Source organism: Anguilla rostrata, chromosome 7 (assembly GCF_018555375.3).
Source record: "Anguilla rostrata isolate EN2019 chromosome 7, ASM1855537v3, whole genome shotgun sequence".
NCBI classification, from domain to species: Eukaryota; Metazoa; Chordata; class Actinopteri; order Anguilliformes; family Anguillidae; genus Anguilla; species Anguilla rostrata.
In genome coordinates this window covers 43,309,821-43,331,976 of record NC_057939.1, presented here as the reverse complement: position 1 = coordinate 43,331,976, position 22,156 = coordinate 43,309,821, and the positions used below count along the sequence as shown (strand labels likewise).

Sequence of the window (22,156 nt, the reverse complement as noted above, 5' to 3'; positions counted from 1 at the left end):
TGATTTCCATAAATATATATGGATTTTTATGTTGTTTCATTAATATAAGGTTAGACACAATATATGGTCCCTATTGTACCGCATAAAGTATCTTTCGCCAAGACAGCTGTGTCTGTGGGAAGATTAATCAATTCGCTAACCCCAAAGTCCTATACTCAGTGCTGCCCACGCCAATATCCGCCATATGAATTATTCCCTGTTGGGACACTTCAGGAGCACAGAAAACCACATTAAACACTGCAAGAGGAGGAACGAGTTCTGCACGAGAGAGACAGAGCAGGGAGACGAGTAAGAAAAGGAGGGGGAGGTGCACAGAAAGAGGATTAAGGAGGAGGAAATGGATTTTATCATGGGGTTTTATCAACTGTGCTACGGCTAACCCTGTATCCTCAAACCAGGCTGCTGCAGAAAGCTCAACATTCTCGGTCTCCCTTTGCACCTGCTGTGGACATCAGTCCTCACTGAGCTCACACTCTTACAGTGTTCCTGTGTGGCTCTCGATAATAGTGCCTGCTAATTGCCTAAACGTGCATGCAAATGTAGTGGTTGGGAGGAAGAAAAACAGTGAGGAGAGAAAGGAGAGGACGAGAGAGGGAGAGAGAGGAAGGAGAACGAGAGGGAAAGGGACAGGAGGGAGAATGGAGAGGGAGGAGGAGACAGAGGAGGCGGAGGAGCAATGCTCACCATCATAGCCAGGAGCTTTCCATAGGTGAGGTGGGCGGGGATGTGATCGGGTTTGGCTCTGAGAGACTCCCTGTACCAGTGCCCTGCCTCCTGGAGTCTGTTCAGCCTCATGTATGCCTCACCTGTGGGATCAAATGTCATCAAACAGTGTAACACACACACCAGTGTGGGGGGAGCGAGCTACCCCCAACCCCATCACCAAAACATCCCCACCACAATTAAACCCTAACCTTGACACAAAATTAAACCCTAACCCTGTTACACAGCACACATTACCGCCTGAAACCAAAATGGTCATTGCCTTTGATGTCAGCTTTGTGACTCATGATTGGTTGAACTGGTGGTCAGTGTTCCAACTGAACTCCACCCCTTCTGTCAAGCTTGACTAAACTCGGTGAATTAATTAAAGGGTTCAGCTTAACAGGAAACAGAGCAGGAGTTTAGTGAAGTACAGGGTCCAGTTTAACAGGAAACAGAGCAGAAGTTTAACAAATTACAGGGTTCAGTTTAACAGGAAACAGCAGGAGTTGAGTGAATTACAGGGTTCAGTTTAACAGGAAACAGAGCAGAAATTTAGTGAATTACAGGGTTCAGTTTAATAGGAAACAGAGCAGTTCATCTGAGAAATCATCAGAGAAGCAAATCCCCAAAGGATCAACAGAGCACAAGCTGTGGGGAGTGGGTGGGTGTGGGTGGGGGGGGGGGCTGAGGGAGGCAAATAGAGACGCCAGCACAGAGAGATCAGCATGAAGCCAAGATTTTAACCGTCTCTCAGAGAACGCCACCCCACTGGCTCTGGATTTATGAGGACACGTAGAAATAGAGCAGCTTTTTTTAAAACCACCTGCATGAGGAAACTTACTTTCAGACTCACGGATCATTTGTAATGTTGCTAATGCTAAGACAAGTTCTACTGGCTGCCATGTCTCTTCAGATGATTAACGATGCTCTGAAAATTAGATCAGTGTGTTTTGCAGGATGAGCTACACCTGCACGTTTTTGCACAAGTGTTTTTGTCCAGTATTGTGTCTATGCAAAAAATCTAAGCAGAGGGTCACAAAGGTCATTCTATTAAAACCAAACAGAATTTAGTTCTAGCACAACATGAAAACACCTGACTTATCTAATCAACCATTCATATTACATCAACACAGATTACATATTACATCAACACCTTGATTGGTTGAACAAAATGCAGCATCAACACCAACTTTAATGGGTAAGACTGGACACCCCTGCTTGCTTGTGTAGGTGTGTGTGTGTGCGTGTGTGTGTTTGTGTTTCCATTGTGATAGCAAATACAACTAATGAAAATTAATCATCCGGTTCAGATGCAAGTTCCTATTTCTTAATAAAATGCTGACTTAGTGAAACTTGTGGATGTTCCCACAGGCTCAAGTGCATTCATACAATGCTAAGCAGACATAATTTCGTTTATTTTAAGTCTGGCTCCTGGGCGTAGCAAACCCTGGATAAACTACATTACCCATCAACCAGATATTCTCTCCCAATCAGTGCAGTTTGGCCAGTCCCACAGGTAGCCCACTCACCCATCATGTTGTAGAGGCTCTGAGGGGCGAACTGTCTGGGCATTTTCTGCATTGCTTCCTTATACACTGACAGAGCTTCCTGTGGATGAGAGAGAGGGCTTGGGGCCTTAATAAGGAGGGTGGGTCTCAGAGCTGACTGAATGAATGAATTAATAAGGTCACCACTACAGTGCTAGCTTGTCCTGCACATTACACAACATTTGTATTTATAATTAGATATCACAGTATGAACCATGAGCCAGCTGCTTAGTGCCACTAACAACATATTTAGGCATCTAATCCTATCTAAGGACTATACCTAGCCTTATTCTCTTACCTGTATCTTGTCCTCTATTGATGGCCGGTATTTCATTTGCCATTTTAACCTTTATCTCTGGCCTGCATCTTGGCCCAGCTCTGTGGGCAGCATCTTAGACCAGCTCTGTGCCCTGTACCTTAGATCGGCCCCGTGCCCTGTATCTTGGACCAGCTCAGTGACCTGTATCTTGGCCCAGCTCTACCCACCTCCTGGTGACCCTGCTCGTGCAGCAGCTTTCCCAGGTTGTAGAGGCAGCTGGTCACAGAGCTCCTGTGGGCGTGGGGGTCCTTCAGGTTCTCGTCAGGGATGTTGGCGCAGGTGAGGAAGGTCTGCTTGGCCTCATCCAGACGGCCCTGGTTCATCAGGACGATGCCCGTGTTCAAGTACGCAGCTGCAGGGAGGGATGAATCAGTTCTGGGGCTTGGGGAACAGGCGACATAAACCAACACACAACGCCTGGCATTTTAAACACCCCCTCTCATCTCTCTGTGGAGTTCAGTATTGTTCCTCCATGATCTAATTTCCATTAGTTCTGATGGGAATCTCCCTGGGAAAATGGTGACATGACAGAGTCCTATTATTATTAAAACTCCATTCTTAAACGTCTCATCTTATTGAACATTACTAATACATGCATTATACATATTACAGCTTCTTCTCTGGAGATTCTTCTCCAAAGAAATTGATATGCGTTGAGCAGTATGAAACAGAATTACACACCTTCTCAGAATTAACAGAAATGCAGGCTTTTAAAATGCTGATAAACAAGGCTATTCGTACTACTGTCCATGTCGAGAGCAGATATTGTTACCAAATGATAATGAAAAGCAATTGCATTTCTTACATATGACAGTCAGTATAATTATTCATAATAAGTGTAATTAAGTGAGGGTTTAATGTGGTGAAATGACTGGGCTTTGATAATGACTCAGAAGTGCACTTTCAGACAGTTGATTCGGGGACACAGAGCAGAGGGGGCTGTATGGGTGGCAATGTAATATAATGGGTTTGGAGTTGGATTCCCCAGTAGGACACTGCCATTGTACCCTTGAGCACGGTACTTAACCTGCATTGATTCAGTATATATCCAGCTGTATGATTGGATACAATGTAAATGCTATGTAAAAAGTTGTGTAAGTGGATAAGAGCGTCTGCTAAATGCCTGTAATGTAATGTAATGTAATGTAATGTAATGATACGGCCTTAGAGCCAAGCAGCGATACTTACAGGCTAACGTCGGCCTGCTACCGATCGCCAGCTTGTAGTAGTGCAGGGCCTCAGTGAGTTGGCTGCTTTCTTGTAGTAGCAGGCCTCTGGAGCAGAGAAGCGCATTAAAAAACAGAAAACACACAGGAAAATGGGAGACACACACACGGACAGACACACGGACGTTTCGTAGGGAAGGCAGAGAGAGCTGTGCCGAGGGCGAGCGGTGTTTCGGAGAGAGAGCCGAGCTCACCGTCACCTGCTTCCAATATTCCACGAGGTCTCATAAAATAAAGATGTACGCTTAGGAGCAGTGAGGTTGACAAGTGAGCCACAAGTGTCAGAGTCAAACTTTAACCTTTTAGACACCAGTGAAATCCCCGCAGATTACTGGCAATTTTAAAAGCAACATCTGTCTTTGCCAGAAGGTAGAACAAAACATATCTGAATCGTGCAGTTATCCACTGGAGAGATGTGGCGTGCATTTAAAATGTTTTCCTTGCAACAAGGTCTCAATCCACCTTCCTGCATCTACTGTACATCAGTTGAAATTAGTTCTTTTTTGCACAGAAAAAGATTTTGATCCAACAGGGAGGGGAACTGTTGCCATAGGAACCGGGAGTCAGCTGAGGAGCTACGGATGATTGGCGCCCTGGGTTAATGTGTCAGGTACGCTACTGCCTTCTTCCTAGGGTAACAGACGCAGGTAACCCCAGCAGGGGGTGTGTACAGGAGGGGTACTCCCTCAGCGTGGAGACAGAGCACAGAGATACAACCCCCTAATTCCAATTAAAGAGATAGCACAGGGCTGGCACACACACGCCCGTTAGCGAGGGCTAGCGGGGGGTGACGCACACGTACTCACAGGTTGTACAGCATGTCGGCCATGTTGCTGCGGTAGTGCAGCGCGTTCCTGTAGGCTCGCTCGGCTTCGGCCATCTTGCCCTGGTTCTTCAGGACGTTGCCAAGGTTACCCCACGCTGGCAGGTGCAGAGGAGCCCGTCAGTACACCGGCACATTTTACACGCGTACAGCCCCTTCACCCAGCCCCCGCAATGCCCCCCCCACCCCCCCAGTTCCAAAGAAGCACTCTCACGCAGCACATAAACACTACAACCCTGAGTCTCCGCTCATATATCAACACAAACAAAGACTCTTTAACAAACACAATTCTGCTTCTGTCAGAATACTGTATACAGAATACGACATTTATACAGAATACAGAATACGACATTTAAAAGGTATTTTTCAGTGCTCCTAAATGGAAAGTTAAGTGGCCAATTACAGTGTGACTATGCCAGACTGTAAAAATATCACATTTGAAATTGAAATGCATTCCTCGGGTCTGACACTAATTTAAAAATAAAAACGGCACACCAGCCATGTTGGGGTGGGTGAATACATCAGCCATTTTCCCCAGGAATCTGAATACACAGTGGAAGGTGTGGAGTTCACTCAGGTACAGAGGCATTAGGCTCTGTGATACACACCTCCACTAGGAGCTGGTGCTGCTCCTTCTCTTGACGGCTCAAAAGCAAAGAGTCTAAAATACAGGCGCTGAGGCTGCTTTAATTAAAACCTATTGACCGCCATCTTCTGCCAAAGGCTCTTTCCATTGAAGCGCTTATTTATTACAGAGAGAATATCACAGTCAGGCTAGCCTGGAATATTTGATTCCCCATCAGTGCAGCGCGCAGGCGGGGGTGCTGTGTAATTATTTGGTTTCTCCCACATACGTCCTCCTCACGGTGAAGGTAAAGGTTTGGGTGTGAAGGTGCAGACTGTGTCTGGTTTGCAGAAAGCCGGCCATCTTAAGATGCGCGTGCGTATGCATACTAATGGCACTTTAGCGTGGCGGTTTCATAGGATGATTGACTGTTCTCTCTGTGTGCTCAGCTATCCAGGAGGTGATCCAAAGTCCCCCTTCACACAAACTCACGGTGACCAGCCAGCACTTATTCTCTAGAGTGTCAGGGTTAACAGGCCACATTGATGTTCATCGGCCAATCAGAGAGTGAGGATCGTTAACAGCTCATTGTACGACTTTGGCCTCTGACTCAGCAGATCAGGCAGGCACTTCCTGGTCTTATCACAGCTTCAATCGCCAATGCCGTTTTTTCTGAAGCTACTGAGCCAGAAAGGTCAAAGGTAGGGAAATGTGGTTTCCAGTCACAGCCCAGCATTTCAGACAAAAGATCACTGAACCCTTATCAAGACCTACCCAGCATGCTCTCTGTTTGACTCGCACTCAAACAGGCCTTCGAAAAAACTGCTTGTCAGAGAGCCATGTTCACACTCAAACCTGCGATCACACCTGCTAATTATAGCTGCGATAGAGCCAGCGATAGCATGGTGAGCTGATTAGTACGTGTGACTCCACAAGCTCTCCTGCGGGGGGGGGGGAACCACAGTTAGTCACAAAGTGATACTGAAAGTGCTTCTGTATGAATTAGCGCCAGAAAGTGTGTGATATGGTGTCATTTGTATAGTAGCAGGGTATCAGCTTAGTACGTGCGTGCTAAAATATCGTGGTTGTATCCAAAAGAAAAGAGACAGCATATTAGGACCTGGACCTGGTCCTCTACTCTAAAGGTATGCCTTTATAGCAAGGCTGCCCAATCAGCTGCTCAAGGTGTACTTTGTTAGAGTTGGAATGAAAACCTACAGGAAGGTAGATCTCCAGGAACAGGATTAGGTAGCCCTGGCCTATAGGAAGTAAAGACAGCGTGTGATACATCATTCTTATTTCCACTGAGAATACAACAAAGTCTGCCCTCCGGCTAGGCCCTTACAGATAAAGGAATCGCTTTTCTATTAAAAGAAAAACGCAAATGTCACGGCCATTACAGTCGTTCCCTGCAGGGCTGCCATTTAAAGGGGAAAAGGCAGCTCCCGGAGACACAGAGTCATCGCTCACACCGTCCCCGACTGACTCCGCTGTCAGCTCTGCGCTCCTGTAGAATTTCACTAAGGTGTACTGTCAGGTAATAAAGTCAGCTTTTCATCAGCGTTGCGCTCAGCCATAAAATCTCGCAGACTTGCGGTGGAACTCAACTGCCGGCAAATTCTTCTCAGGTGAGAGTCGGTGTTTGTGTTCACTGAGAGACAGAGAATCGAGGAGGACTGAGCGAAAGGCCTCATCCCCGCTGAGGAAAGGCTTTTGAATAGTAATAAAATCTAAGGGGTGTCTCGTGGCGTAGCCTGTAGAGCACTGTCCACATGCGACGTCGGCGGTTCGAGTCCGACCACGCGACCACGTCTCTCCCTCTCTCTTCCCCGTTCTTCCTGTCTCTCTACAATATCCTGTCCAATAAAGCTGAAAAGCCCATAAAACAATAAAAAAATACAAATAAAATCTAATTCAGTTGGTGACCACAGGACCCACAAACAAAGGCTGTAGAAACACAAGAGAAAAGAGCTTTTTTCTCCAGAACCACACGACGTCTGGAGAGCTAGCTTAGCTCTTACGCACCTTTAGCGGGGTTGACGGTAATCCCGGAGCGGTACAGCATCTCCTCGTTGCGCCAGTCCTGGTTGCGGAGCACAGTTTTAATCCCGTAGAGCAGGACCAGGGCGGCGGTGCCGTAGAGCAGCGCGGTCCGGGACGCTCGGCTGCGCAGCCGGACGAACAGCGCCCGCGTTCCCACGGCGACCAGCAGGCAGAAGCCCATGCTGGGGATGTACAGGACGCGCTCGGCGATCACGAAGCCCACGTAGAAGAACAGGTTCGTGGCGGGAAGGAAGGGCACCGCCATCAGGCCCAGGGAGAACACCACAACGCCCTCCGTGCACGGCAGGGGGCGGGGCTTGGGACCGCAGTGGTTCCTCGTACCGTTCTCCGCACTTTTGGGGAGCTCCGATCCGGAGTCGGCCTGCTCCGGCTCCGGGTGGTAGCTGTGCCCGTTGGAGCTGGACTTGCCGTTGCCGTTGGAGACGTGGGCCTTGCCGTTGACCTCGCGAAGCTTGGCCGGGCTCCTCAGGCCAAACCGGGCCAGCACCGCCACCCCGACATAGAAGGCCACGCTGTGAAGGTTCCTCCAATCAGACACGGTCCTTAGCAGGGGCAGGGCGTCCATGGACCAATCAAAGCTCAGGGTGTTGGGGCACAGGAGCAGCCACAGGTTGGCCGCGGGCAGGTACAGGAAGGTGAGGGTTCTGGTGAGCAGGCTGGCGGAGTCGGCCGCCGGGTTGTCGGAGTTGGAGAAGTTTGGCGGTTTGTTGCCCATCCAGTACAGCCGCAGGCCCAGCAGGAGGGCCCCCCAGGAGGCCAGCAAGCTCACGCTGAGCAGCAGGCCCCCGTTCTTCCTCTGAGGGAAGAAAATAAACACAGAGTCAGAGGCTTAAGTCGCCCTGGCAACGCCACCGCGGGCTTTGATGCGTGAGGTGGGAGGGACAGCGCACTTTCCACTGCACTGCCGTTTTCTGAAGGCCATTCGTGGTCATCACACAGCACAGATGCCAATACTCCAGTCCAGCTAAAAGTGATGCATCAATACAATGAGTAATAATATTGTTAAAACAGAATCACAGAAATAGTTGTGTAAAATTCAGTGCAGCTTGGAACACAAACCGGTCTGGATGCAGGCCCAGTCTCAGTGTTTATTCTTCAAATTTGCAAAAATAAATAAATAAATCAATAAATAAATTGTGTTTAGTTTTCTGGTCGATTTCATTTGGATCGCTAAACTGTGTTTGTGAAGGCAAGAAAAAGAGCAAATTTTGAGTTTAATTGTGATTCAATATTAGAAAAAGGGTTTTATTCAGCAGAGCTGTGCTACTGAAATACATGAGCCAAAAAAAACGTGTTAATTTCCCACCGAGTTACAATTACTTTCATTTAAAAAGTTAGACGTTAGACACAACACAACTGTATCACTACTGCACCACAACCCTCATAATTAAACAACTCAAACCCAACATCGCTGCCCCCTGCACATTTTCCCTTCTCTCGTCACCGTTTGCCTGGAACACCTGGACGTGAAAAAATAAACTTAAATGTGGCTAAATTAAATGTACCCATCAATCATATTGCAGGCCTAACATTAAACACATTCAGAGCTCAAACAAGGAAACGGTTATGATGCATTAATAGAGCGCCTGAATCGCTCCTGCTCCAGTATGAAAGAGCTGACAGCAGCAGCAGTCCCTGATTCCCTATAGAGCTCTGCGGGGCTGGCCTTTAAAAGTGTTTACTTTGGAAACCTGGCACTACTGTCAGTCTTTATGGCTTCCTTTCCTCAATAAATATAACATAAATACAGAGAAAAACAAGCAGGAGGCCGGTTCCTGTACAAGGGCTGCGAGCAAAACTTCATGGCATGATGATGTCATAGCTGCTGTGAAGCACAGTGCCAACGTGCTAACGGCAGTCGAGCTCAGCACTAAAGTGCTAGCCACAGCCAGGCTCAGTACTAAATTGTTAGCAACAGTAAAGCTTGGTGGTTGAGCATTTGGACTCCAATCCAGTTCCGAAAGGGCAAAGAGCTCCTACTGTACATTCAGCTGCATGGAACCATTTGATGCATTTAGTTATTCCGAAGAAAACAAATTTGTCATTTCTATTTTAGTATCTTAATGTATTCTTTTTAAAAACAGAATATTTATGCCCTGTAGATACTGGAAGCACCTGTTCCCAGTTTATACATTTGTTACAGTAGCATAAATTTCGTAATCTTATCTACCCAGAACACTACAATGGTGACAATTCAGCAAACTCCAGTTTACTCCAGTTTATTCCAGTTAACTCTAGTTTATGGTCTTATTCTATCTTACTCCAGTTTATGCTACTTACTCGACTGTACTCCAGCTTACTCCAGTTTACTCCAGGTAATCCCAGTCTACTCTATTTTATGCTCTTATTCTAGTTTACTCCAGTTTATGCTGCTTACTCGACTGTACTCCAGATTACTCCAGTTTACTACAGGTAATTTCAGTTTACTCCATCTTCTGCTCTTATTCTAGTTTACTCTAGTTTACTTTATGCTTAGTCCAGTTTACTTCACTTTACTCCAGCTTACTCTAGCAGATGGTAGTTTGGCAGGACATCGGATCCCCATGGAAAATCAGATGCGCCACGTGATCGGAATGAGGTCGTAAAAACATTCCCAGTGGAACCTTTAAGGGGCTTGCGGCAGGAGCCAAGTGGAACACCACTACTAAAGAGAAAGGCAGAGCTGTCCCATGATGCACTGCTTCTTTTGTAGCTCAGACAGGATACCAACAGTAAATCACATTCCAGACGGGAGGAATCCGAACAAATTTCACTTAGAGCAAATCTGTAACGCATTTATTCAATTATAAAGCAATATGAATCAAACTGCACACATATACGGTATATGTGTGGTTATTGCTCTTTCATATGGTACATTACGGAATAGCTCGTAGTAGCATAGAAAAAACAGTGAATCTAGTAATTAAAGTGTACTATTCCTTGGGACTGAAGCAGTAAATGATCTTGAGAGTCTTTGAGAGTCCTTATAATGCCAAATCTACATGTGATAATATAGCTGTGAGCATAGAGGCTGCATGACACAAAGCCTCATGGTACAAAAGCAGTGCTGTAGTAGACACCATATGTCCCAATACAGACCCTTCCATCATCGAACACGGAGCCAGATGTAGACCCATGAAAGCTCGGCACCCAGTTACGGTTCACTGTAGCACAAACTCTGGGGTCGCCTCCCCAGTGAACCCCAAAACGGAGACAAACAGAACCAGCTGAAAAAGCTGACAGGCAATCCAAAAAACAGCTCCAAACAATAAAGACTCTGATACCAAAGACAGCTGTTAATTACAAAGACCATAAGACTGAAGGAACTCCTCCTAGACCAGCCATAAAGAAATGAGAATCAGAATCTAATGCAGTCTGAGAGATCGTGGACAGGCAGCTCCATTACGGTCACTGGTCCATACGAGTTTATTTAATAAACTGACGCCCAGCGGCGCTGAAGTTCTGGTTCCGCTCCGAGGAGAAAAGAAACAGCGCAGAGGAAGTGTAAAAGTCCATTAAGTGGAAAATATTAAGCCACGCTTTTTTACTACCTTTACTCTGGAAGGAAAAAAGCAAGTTCGGAGAGAACAGGTCGATCAAGCCCATTTAGGCTTAACACCTTTGTGTCAGCGGTGTTCAGTCTCGCCCTGGAAGAGCCTCCAGTTTCTTTGTTTCACCTCAAAATTCAGCAACAAGTTCAGACCCCAGAAACCAGGCGAGGAGTGCCTGGTTTCTGGGGTCTGAATCAGCTGTTTTAACTGAGCCACTAACAGGTGAGTAAGAACATAAACCTACACTCCCCATGGGTTTCCAAGGACAACGGTGAACAAGAGATTATTCAGCCCGGTGTCAAGCTTGATTTTAAACACCCTTAAGGTCTCTGGCAAGATGGTTTAACAGTGACAAAAACTGTGTGAAAAAACTGCGAATTGATATCAGTGCAAACATGTGATTCTGTGACTGTATAAAAAGAATATACAGAGAGAATATATGAGCACAATTGGCCGCTGTTGGAGCAGCTGGAGGCTGTGACATGAATCAAGGCCTCATTGAGGTTAAATCATAACTACCATTGTCTCTCTCATAGAGAACAAAGCAAGCAAATGAGCACACACGCTTTCCCTTTATTTATTTTTAAGAGTTTGTTATACTAAATTACAGGGAGTTAGTTAAAAGGCAATTTGTACGGTCTAATACAATACTCAAGTCAGCATGTATATGCATTCATGTATTTATATACATTTGTACTTGACATATGGATATTCCTATGAGAAATGGCATTGATTTTTACGCTATATTTCTTCGACAATAGCTTTCCCGGTTGTTTACGCAGTTTAAGGAATCCTTAAAAGGAAAGGGAGGAGAGAAACGTCCTGGGACAAAGCTCACGCGGGACCGATGTGGTGTTAATGTGATTATGGGGGAGAGCAGAGCCGCTTTATCGGCCTTGGCACCGAAGCCAGCCCGGTATTACACGAGATAAGAGCGGTGCGCTTATTATGCGCTTTCACCAGACGTAAATCAGGGGGAGTCTGACGGCGAGGGATTTCGTCACGCTCCCTCGAACCTTCGGCCTCGTCTGAACTCGCCTTGCCTATCGGCTGCTTGGAAAGAGTCTGGCGCGTCGTGCGTCTGTCTCTTGAAAAACACCGAACTCCGCCAAAAGCGTCTGAAGTGCAAGGTGAAAGAAAGGTGAAAACACAGATTATCTGGAACACCATGCGCACGCAGCACACTGAAGTGGTCAAAAACAAAACCTTAATCTCACACCTTAAGGGATCTACTGAGGTAATCTCACGCCTTTATAAGGAATCTGCTGCGGTAATCACACCTTTACGTGGGATCTGCTGTGGTAATCACACCTTTACATAGGATCTGCTGTGGTAATCACACCTTTACATGGGATCTGATGTGGTAATCACACCTTTACATGGGATCTGCTGTGGTAATCACACCTTTACATGGGATCTGCTGTGGTAATCACACCTTTACATGGGATCTGCTGTGGTAATCACACCTTTACATGGGATCTGCTGTGGTAATCACACCTTTACATGGGATCTGATGTGGTAATCACACCTTTACATGGGATCTGCTGTGGTAATCACACCTTTACATGGGATCTGCTGTGGTAATCACACCTTTACATGGGATCTTCTGTGGTAATCACACCTTTACACGGGATCTGCTGTGGTAATCACACCTTTAAACGGGATCTGATGCAGTATTCTCACATCTTTAGAAGGGATCTACTGAGGTAATCTCACACCTTCATGTGCCCCATCAGCGTTATGTCATAACAGTGAATAAACATTTATCAGTGAATGAATATAACACACTCCTCTGTGAATGAAACACAAATGAATGCAGGCTGTGTGCCTGTGTGTCCATAATCTTGTTTTCCTTGAAATGAGAGATTTAACTCTGCTCAGCAGGTAGCATAATACACCCCCCCCCATCTCATATACGGCTTTTTTATTTGGAAAATGCGCGTCCTAGTTACGCAACGGCATGTCTGTTAAAATCACACAAATGTAAAAAACATCTTCCCGGGGAATGGGGCTAGTGCAGGAAGTTCTTTACCCACAATCCTTTGCTACTGCACCCTCCGGCAGATAAATGACAGGAGCCAAATTAAAGAGGACAGCTTCCCCAGAGCTGCAACGCTGCTGGGAAAACCAGGCCACGGTTATTGACTTTGCCTTTTTGACCCATGGTGTGAACAGCTGGTGACAGGAGATTAAATCACAGCGTTGGTGTTATGCTGGTTCGGGATCTGCTTCATCTCCCCACCCCCCACCCCCCAACCCCCCATGGTGCTGACGTGCCGCTGGGAATTCGAGGAAACGTGACGACAGCAAAACTTTAAAAACTATTTAAGGGTCTAACTCAGCACACCCAGTATCTCCTGTTACAGTTTGGGCCTGTGCCACACACCCCTATTGTTATCATCCTGAACAGAACATCAGCAGTGCCTGTTCACCTGGAGGGTGACCAGCTCAACAGTCTTTTTCCTCTATCACACACAAAAACACACACACACACACAGACAGGCAGACACACACACACAGACACACACAGGAAAGGCTTTCTGTGTCTGCAGCACTGTGATACAGATGCAATCTCCGTCACTAAATGCGTAAATCCCATAAAGACTTGGGATTATCGTTGTAAATAAGAGTTTTTCTGTACAGCAGAGGTTTTACACACATGTTGTCTGGACTAGTCATATCAGCTTCTGTCTTTGTGCTTACATGATATTATTGTTACAGTAGCAGCCACGTGGTTTGTAGTTATACTTCACCCACTGATTCCACCCATAGAAACCCAACAAGTTAATAAAGGTGCTGGGAAAACAGGCTAAAATCTACGGTACTGCAGCACCCCAGACCTACAGCAACCCAGCACTCTGTCAACCCAGTACTGCAGTGCCCCAGAAATGCTAAGTCAACAGAACATGAACAGGACTGGAACTCTGACACTGATAAAATGGCTGAATTACAGAGCAGCACTGTTCATCAGGACTGCAGTACAAAGGGCAGTGACCTCGGAACAGGAAGGTCATGGGTTCGCGCCCCGGGAGAGACTCCTGCCTCCTGTCTGTCTCCAGTTTATCCTCAGCGGTATAAATGCACTCTGAAGTTCATTCATGAGTCTTGGTTATCTAGGCTGTGAGCAAGGTAAAATCATCTACACAAAGAACAAATGCTGTTTCAAATGCTGGTGGAGGGACTAGCGTGTGGCTATGAGAAACCAGCAGAACCAGCAGGGAAGATTATGGTCCAGAGTCATCCATATACAAATGATGAGCTCTGAGGAAGGCTGTCTCATGAACACCATAATGAGAAACACAGCATTGAAGTCCAACGGGAGAACTTTCTAGAAAAGATTCAGCATTGGCATTGAGGAAGGACCTTGGCTGTCAAATGGAAATTTAAAAACTCAAGGTGTTTGTTCCGAGGATAATTAAGATGGCCAGTGCAAAACAAGGTTTTAGACTGTGTGGTAGATTTATTAGATAGCCTATGCAATGGAGTTTTCACATAACCTGTGTAACAGAGGGTTTTTAAAATATTGCCCATGTAACAGACAGTTTCTTTTTTTACCAGTTTTACAGTTTTTGCACCACAGAGAGCTTTCAGATAGCTTGTGCAACAGAGGATTTTTACATAGCTTGTGCAACAGTTTTCAGATGATCTGTAACAGGGGACTTTAGCCTGTGTAAGAGGGCTTTTGTTGCGAAGAAAACAATATGGAATTGATTGTTAACACATGAGAACTGTTGTGGCAAAAATGCTGAGTCTTTACAAATTTGCAGGGTTACACTGGAAATATTGACTAAGTCAAACCTTGATTAATTTAATTTGCATGAAGAGGCCACTCTCTAAATGTTTTCTTATTTTTTCGGACATCTTATTTACATTGGAAATCTGCAGTCTACATCGCTAACAGTCTACAGTCCAGAGCGCTAGCAGTCAGCGCGGCGCTTGCAGTCTACCTACAGTCCAGATGTGCTATAGCGAGAGACTGGAGCACGTTCGGGGGAACGTCGCTGAAGTTTGACGATAATTGAAACCGATCGTGAAACACATCGCATAATTTCAGCGAAAACGGCTACAGAACGGTCTGGGGGGAAAATTACAGGCCATTCACACGACTCGTGCCCAGACCTGCTCTCATTACAATGAATGCAGGAGATTACAGTTCCCTCACGGAGGTTAGGGGGGATTAAGAGCTGCCGTTCCTGAGAGCGATCGAACGAATGTTTTTTGGACGGGACTGGGGGCGATAACACGTCTCGAACGCGAACCTCGCTGAAATATTGGCAGCGAAACTTTTCGGCGCTCTGCTGTCCAAGAGCAATCGTGCTGGAAAGCGCTTCTCTCTCCCGGCATGACGCCGGCGTTTGTTTGCGTTGGCCGCCCCTGCTCTCCGGCCTCAGAGCTCCCCAGGGGGGCCGCCATGTGACTATCTGGGCTAACGGAAAACGACGGTGAAATATCGCACACGCTTGGAAAAGATGCAGCCCGATTAAATCCGTCATGAAAATGAAACTAACATCAATTTCCCTGCATCACCGCTACATTTATTCTGAACAAAAATGCACATTTTACACAATATGTTGCTTTGTAAACTTAAGAAATTACCATCTTTTGCACTATTCAAACAAATAAGCATGAACACTTATATGTGTGTGAATGTATACACATATATCACCCTCACCCTGGAAAATACACATGTGAATATACATATAGGCTACACATTTATATAGACACACACTCAACAATCAGAGAGGAGATGAGAGGAGAGAGGAGACCATAGCAGAAGAGAGTAGGCAAGAGGAGAATTCTGCTTCTGAGGGATTAGAGGTCTGCGTATCTAAATACAACACTGAAAGTATAACTGAGCAGTAAGATCTTGTAAACAGAAGTGGAGCGACTGCACACACTGCTCTGTAAGCTCTATGTACACACACACACACACACACACACACACTAGTCCACATGCTCCTCTTGTGATACAAAACATGAGGATTCCTCTTTCATCTAACAGAAGGTGATCATCATATGAGTGCAAATCCGCAAGAGTTTCTGAGAGGTTCTGGAAGGTTCTGAGGGGTTCTGACAGGGGTTCTAAACTCCTGCCAAAGCTAGAGGGTCATTCTCTCTGCTTACAGAGGTTATTAACATGGGCATAGGAACAGTTTACTAGATTTATCCCTGGAACCTCAGGAGGGATGCATTTTTATAACATTCTCTTTTAAAGCTGCACCAAAGTACAGCACATATCCGTGGAAAGAAACAGATTTTTCCATCTTTTTAAAATTCTGGATCAAATTTATTGTCACAGTACTGTCCAAATATTTACTTTAATTGCCAAACAACGATGCAATTTTTGTCATGGAAAAACACAGTAATGGACAAATCCACAGAAATAAACCTTTTACAGGAGCAGGCATATAACTCTCATGCTAAAGCAGCTACACACTTGCCAAGTTAGGTGTGCTAATTACATCTTAATTGTTTGTTTAAGTGTTTGTTTATCGAAATGAGCCAGTTACTCTGAAACGCACGAGAAAAGCAGCTCATAAAATGCACATTTATCTTAAGAATAACCTGATTCCAGAAGAAATGTACTGGCAGTCAGCGTAGTTGAAATCTGTGGGTTCAGTGTTAGCGTGACAGCAGCTGAATGTGGTGCCTGTTAGAGGCTGGCCTGTCAGCTTCACAGACAAGGGGCAGCACAGGCCAATGGCCTGAAGCTACAGCCCAGCTCTCCATAAATAAAATAATACATTAAATGTACATAAACACGCACCGCTGTGTGTTCCTTTCATATATGAATACAAATAGAGCACTCAGAGAAAAGAGAAAGAGCTCAATATAAAGGAATTCAAGAGAAGCCTCTGGTTTAAAGTGCTATGCTGCAGACACACGATATAACTAACCCTAACCCTAAAACATATACACCTCTATCTGAGTGTGTCGGCTAAAATTCTAATCCATAAATTCCTTCTTGTACCCCTCAGATACCACAATTTAGGACCTGAAACAAACCCTGTTAGCATTGCAGCTTAAAATCCATGATACCACTCCCTACAGTTCAAAAGCCTACGTAGCCTATGTTAATCACACACCAAATAGCCTATGTCGTTAACCAAGGGAGGCAGAAACAAGCTCCGGAACATTCTGACTTGGCTAGGCCACCGGATGATCCACAAGCCAACTGCGTCAATGCAAGCCGCCATGCTGATTTCATATAAAACACCAGATTCAATGAAATTGGGGTGGACTGCTGGGAATATAGCCGTATAGAATGACGCTGATAAGATGTGAAATGCATTCGTTTCTATGACTGGACAGGGCATGGGAAAATCGTACAGACCGAGCAGACTGACAGACGTGGCACAGAAGACTTACAGACAGACGTGGCACAGCAGACTTACAGACGTGGCACAGAAGACTGACAGACAGACGTGGCACAGCAGACTTACAGACGTGGCACAGAAGACTAGCAGACGTGGCACAGAAGACTAGCAGACGTGGCACAGAAGACTGACAGACGTGGCACAGAGGACTTACAGATGTGGAAGAGAAGACTTCAGTCGTGGCACAGCAGATTCACTCAGGCAAGCGAGCAGTGTGGTCCGTTACGTACTTTTTTCACAAAGCACACATACAAATGCTCCGCAGAACTTGAGGGAGAGAAACTCCCAATATTTCAATACAATATTTCATATTTAATTACTTCATACAGTTTCCTGCATGTTAAACCACTGATTCAATGCTGATGAAGCCCCTGAACTCACATGCACGCACACATGCGCACACACACACACACACACACACACACACCCGCGCGCGCGTACACATGCACACACACGCTCGCGCGCACGCTCATACAAGTATGTGCAAGTATGCAACGCAAGGCCAGAAGCGATAAGGACAAATATCTCTGTTAGTGCTTTATTATAAAGACCAAGCACAGCCTCCTCGTGCCAGTCGAACAGGGAGGCAATTAATCTCGTTGACAAGACAATCATTAACAATCATTAGGGAGCCTTATCTGATCCTGACAGCCAATCATTACCCAGACTTATCTGATCCTGTTTAACTGCTCTGCAAACACAGCACCGCTCCTCTCTCTGCTAAGGCTGGGCTGAACCGGACAGCTGGACTTCAGGAGAGAGAAAATAACACCACTTTCACAGGGCGTCGACCGGTCCGAACGGACCTCTGGCACCACAGCCATTTCCCCTGGATCATCACCCCCTTATTGCCCCTACTGCCCCCTGCAGGAGAGGTTCTGCACTCTGTCTTTCCCTTTTCAGCTCCTCCGAGTATCTGTGTGCACTTTCATATGTTCAGGGACACATGCGGTCATATACACACCACCAAAGAGGACTCATTCAGCAGGACTTAGGGTAGTTTGCTGGGTCAGTAAGTGATTCATGTAAATAAGAATGAAGTTAGGAAATGATCACTCTTCAATCTGAAGGTTTTATTTTGTGTTAATGCTCTTCACTCCTCTCTGTTTTATCACATAAATCCCATGAGATAATTCACACTTTCAACAGAAATCACTATGCCTCCCACAGGGAGTTTATATTTCTTACCCTTAAATCAACCATCTTTCAAACAAAGGAGCCTCCCTACTCTCTTTATGTATCTCTTGCGCTCGCTCTCTCTCTTTCAAAAACCCACACACACATACTCTCTCTCTTTTATGTGCTCTCTCGCTTTCAAAAACACACACATGCGGACACAAGCACACACACTCTCTCTCTCGCTCTCTCTCTCTTTCAAACACACACACAGACACACGCACGTAGACAAACACACAACTCGCTCGGTCTTTCTCTTTCAAAAACACACACACAGACACACGCAGACACACACAGACACACACACAGACACAGACACACATCCCCGCAGTCAGGCTCACCTTAAACAAGCCGAGGGCTTGGCGCAGCTTGAGCCGATGGAAGACGAAGACGTCGTAGGCGGCAGAGACGGCCAGGGTGGTCACGCCCTGCTCTTTCCACAGCATGCTGCAGGCGGCGCACGCCAGCGTCCCCAGCAGCCACGCCCAGCAGCCCGGGAGCCGCGCCCAGCAGTGGGCGGGTCCGGGGGCGGGGCCGGGCCTGAGGGCGCAGTGCCGGACGTAGCACAGCAGCGACAGCAGGAAGAAGAGCCCCGCCCCGAGGTCGGCCCGCCCCACCACGCCCGCCACCGCCTCGGTGTGCACCGGGTGCGAGGCGAAGAGGAGTCCCGCCACCAGCGTCCAGCGCCCGCCCCCCAGGAGCAGGCGGGACAGGCGGGCGAACAGCCCCGTCACGGCCGCGTGCAGGCTCACGTTGACCAGGTGGTACCCCCAGGGCTCCAGCCCGCCCAGCGCGTGGTTCAGCCGGAAGGAGAGCGTGCACAGGGGCCGGTACGACTTGTGGCTCCCGCTGTGGGTGAGCAGGGTCCCCCAGAAGTCGTTGTAGAAGATGTTGATCCAGGGGGTCTCCGGGAGCAGGTCCTGGTTGGATTTGATCGCGCGGCTGCAGGAGGGAGAGGAGGCCGGGTCAGAGCACAGAACCATTAGGCTACATGACATCACGCAACATTACAGCAGCACAGCACAGCAGCCACTCACTGTGGCAGTTTCCTCATGCTGAGTCAGCCACAAAACCAAGCGCGTGAGTGCATAAGAAAACACCACTCACAAGCCATTCAGCCCTGCAGAGCATAAAGGGGTCAATCCAGGTCAAAATGAGGAGGCTAATAGCTTCATATTTTCTGCTCTGCAGACCCACTCTTACAGAAACCGGTGTGAGGTAAAGACAGACACGCGGACTGAGAAAATAACTCCACACAGAGAGAAACGATAACCCCACACAGAGTGAAAACATAACTCCACTAGGAGTGACAAAAAAACTTCATAGTGTGAAAAATAACTCCACACAGAGTGAGAAAGTAACTCCACAGAGCTAGAAAAAATAACTTCACACCTAACCTCCCCACCTGTGACTTCTTCCTCATCCTGTACTTCCTCCTCCTACACCTCGTTCTTCTCCTATACCTCCTCCTCCTTCTTCACCACCTCCTCCAGCAGACACCTCATCTATCACTTCCAGGACCACACTAAGACTGAACACACACAGTCGGCCTCACAAAGGTCCAAAATAAACCTTCTGTTTTGAAGTTGAGGAGAAAAAATAAAATAAAGACTGGCGAACTGGCCCAGGAGGAGGTTTTCCACTGTGTGAAAACCTCACGTTTGATATTTGTTTGAATTGCGGTTCTATGAAACGTCAATGAGATTCTGGCCCAATCCACACATGGGCGAGTCCAAACACTCACTGAACTCCACACACTGGGACTGTTCCCAAAAACAGCCCAGCGTTTACTGCTGTGGAGAAAGCCATGCTTTCATGCCACATTTAAAATGGCCTTTCCCTAGACAGAGCAACCATATGATCCTTAAACAATATAGTTTAAGAGGTCAGCCTGAAACGCAACTTCCTATGAATGTACAAGGAGGCAGCCACCACTTGTGAAACACATTGGCCTGAATTCAAGAATCAAGAATTTTCCTCAGTTTGGACCTGGACAAATATAATTTGAGTTTCTACCCTTTTCAAACATCCCGTGTTTATCAATTTGTCAATGTAAATGTAGTTTTTTTCTTTTGTGGCAGAATCCAGTCCAGAATCCGGTCTTCTCTGAATCCAGTCACATGCCAAAAAGAAACCCATCATTCAAACACTGCAAGCATGATGCAATTCTGTGCAGAACTCTAACAGCAGAGACTGCAGGTTCTATTGTGCAGAACTCTAACAGCAGGAACTGCAGGTTCCGTAGTGCCTAACTCCAACAGCAGAGACTGCAGGTTCCCTCATGCAGAACTGAAACAGCAGGAGCTGCAGGTTCGTTGTGCATAACTCAAACAACAGCAACTGCAGGTTCCTTCATGCAGAACTCAAACAGCGGGAAGTGCAGGTTCCACTGTGCAGAACTCTAATGGTAGGAACTACAGGTTCCGTTGTGCAGAACTCAAACAGCAGTAGCTGTAGGTTCTGTTGTGCAGAACTCAAACAGCTGGAACTGCAGGTTACCTCATGCAGAACTGAAGCAGCAGGAGCTGCAGGTTTCATTGTGCAGAACTCTAACAGCAGGGACTGCAGGTTCTGTTGTGCAGAACTGAAGCAGCAGGAGCTGCAGGTTTCATTGTGCAGAACTCTAACAGCAGTAGCTGTAGGTTCTGTTGTGCAGAACTCAAACAGCAGGAACTGCAGATCCACTGTGCAGAACTCAAACAGCAGCAACTGCAGGACCTCTGAGCACACCAGGGCATGAGAAAGGCTGGGTTGGTCTTCATTAAATAAAACAATCCTGGGAAACTGCGGACCTGGTTGGCAACCGGCGCATAAAGGGCAGAGCCCTGTAGCAGCGACTGCGCATGGAAAAGCAAAGAAAACCACAGCCCTCACAGCCTTGCACCTAGCACTGCTGCCATTTTATAAACACACAAACCGCCACTCACCCACATGCTATTACACGGGATGTTATTACACAGGATCAAGGATGATTTTGATCATTTGATTTCAGATGATGCAAGTTAAATGCACCCACGTAAATGTCAGCATGGTCATCAGACCTACTATAGATCAGACCAGGGTCACACAAACATCTGAAACACTTAAAAAATCAAAATAAAAATAAATAAACTCCTGCAAATGATTTATAATGTTCAACAAAACACGGTGCTTAACAAAACCAACAATCAACTTGAAGTTTTCTCTGAATATTACAGGAAATGGGTGTTTCTTTTAAAGTTGTCACTAATCTGCAGGGATCTTACTGGTGTATTTTCACAGTACAGTACTTGGCCCAGGTCTGCTGTTGAGTTCATTTATATTGGAGTATTAGTGCAATTCTTAATGCAGTGAAACAATCGCTATCACTTTCCCTTAAGGCCATAGCCTGTGGCCTGAGGCACAAAGTCATTATCACTGGAGAGCAGGGGGTCGAGCGACCCCCCCCCCCCCTACCTTCCAGCTCGAACGGGCACTGTCAGCACTGAATGCCTCCAATCGATGTGACACATGAGATTAATAAAGCTGTTCTTTGAACCCAGGGGAATTAACCTGATTACTGACTGTGATTGCAAAGCTTTTATACTTTCATACAGCCTGTGTGTGTGTATGTGTGTGTCTGTGTGTGTGCGTGCGTGCATGTGTGTGCGTGTGCGTGTGTGTGACTGCAAAGCTTTTATACTTTCATACAGCCTGTGAGCGTGTGTGTGTGTGTGAGCGTGCACGTGTGTGTGTGTGTGTGTGTATCAGGGCCACCCTGGCCCAACACTAATCACCCACAGGACTTTCTTCTATCAGCTGATTGGCTGTCTGTTTCCAAAGTGCAACATTTGTTCAAAGCTATG

The 22,156-nt window shown here is 46.5% G+C and overlaps 1 protein-coding gene across 1 annotated transcript in view; it reads right to left on the bottom strand.

The window, feature by feature from the left end:
- Positions 1 to 22,156, bottom strand: part of tmtc2b (transmembrane O-mannosyltransferase targeting cadherins 2b) — a 65,227-nt gene that overhangs the window by 14,500 nt on the left and 28,571 nt on the right. The window contains exons 2-8 of the mRNA XM_064344500.1: positions 18,674 to 19,274; positions 7,211 to 8,045; positions 4,604 to 4,718; positions 3,760 to 3,845; positions 2,739 to 2,923; positions 2,235 to 2,313; positions 685 to 806 (exon numbers count right to left, since the gene is read on the bottom strand). Coding sequence (XP_064200570.1) covers positions 685 to 806; positions 2,235 to 2,313; positions 2,739 to 2,923; positions 3,760 to 3,845; positions 4,604 to 4,718; positions 7,211 to 8,045; positions 18,674 to 19,274 — 2,023 coding nt within the window. The remainder of the gene's footprint in view (positions 1 to 684; positions 807 to 2,234; positions 2,314 to 2,738; positions 2,924 to 3,759; positions 3,846 to 4,603; positions 4,719 to 7,210; positions 8,046 to 18,673; positions 19,275 to 22,156) is intronic.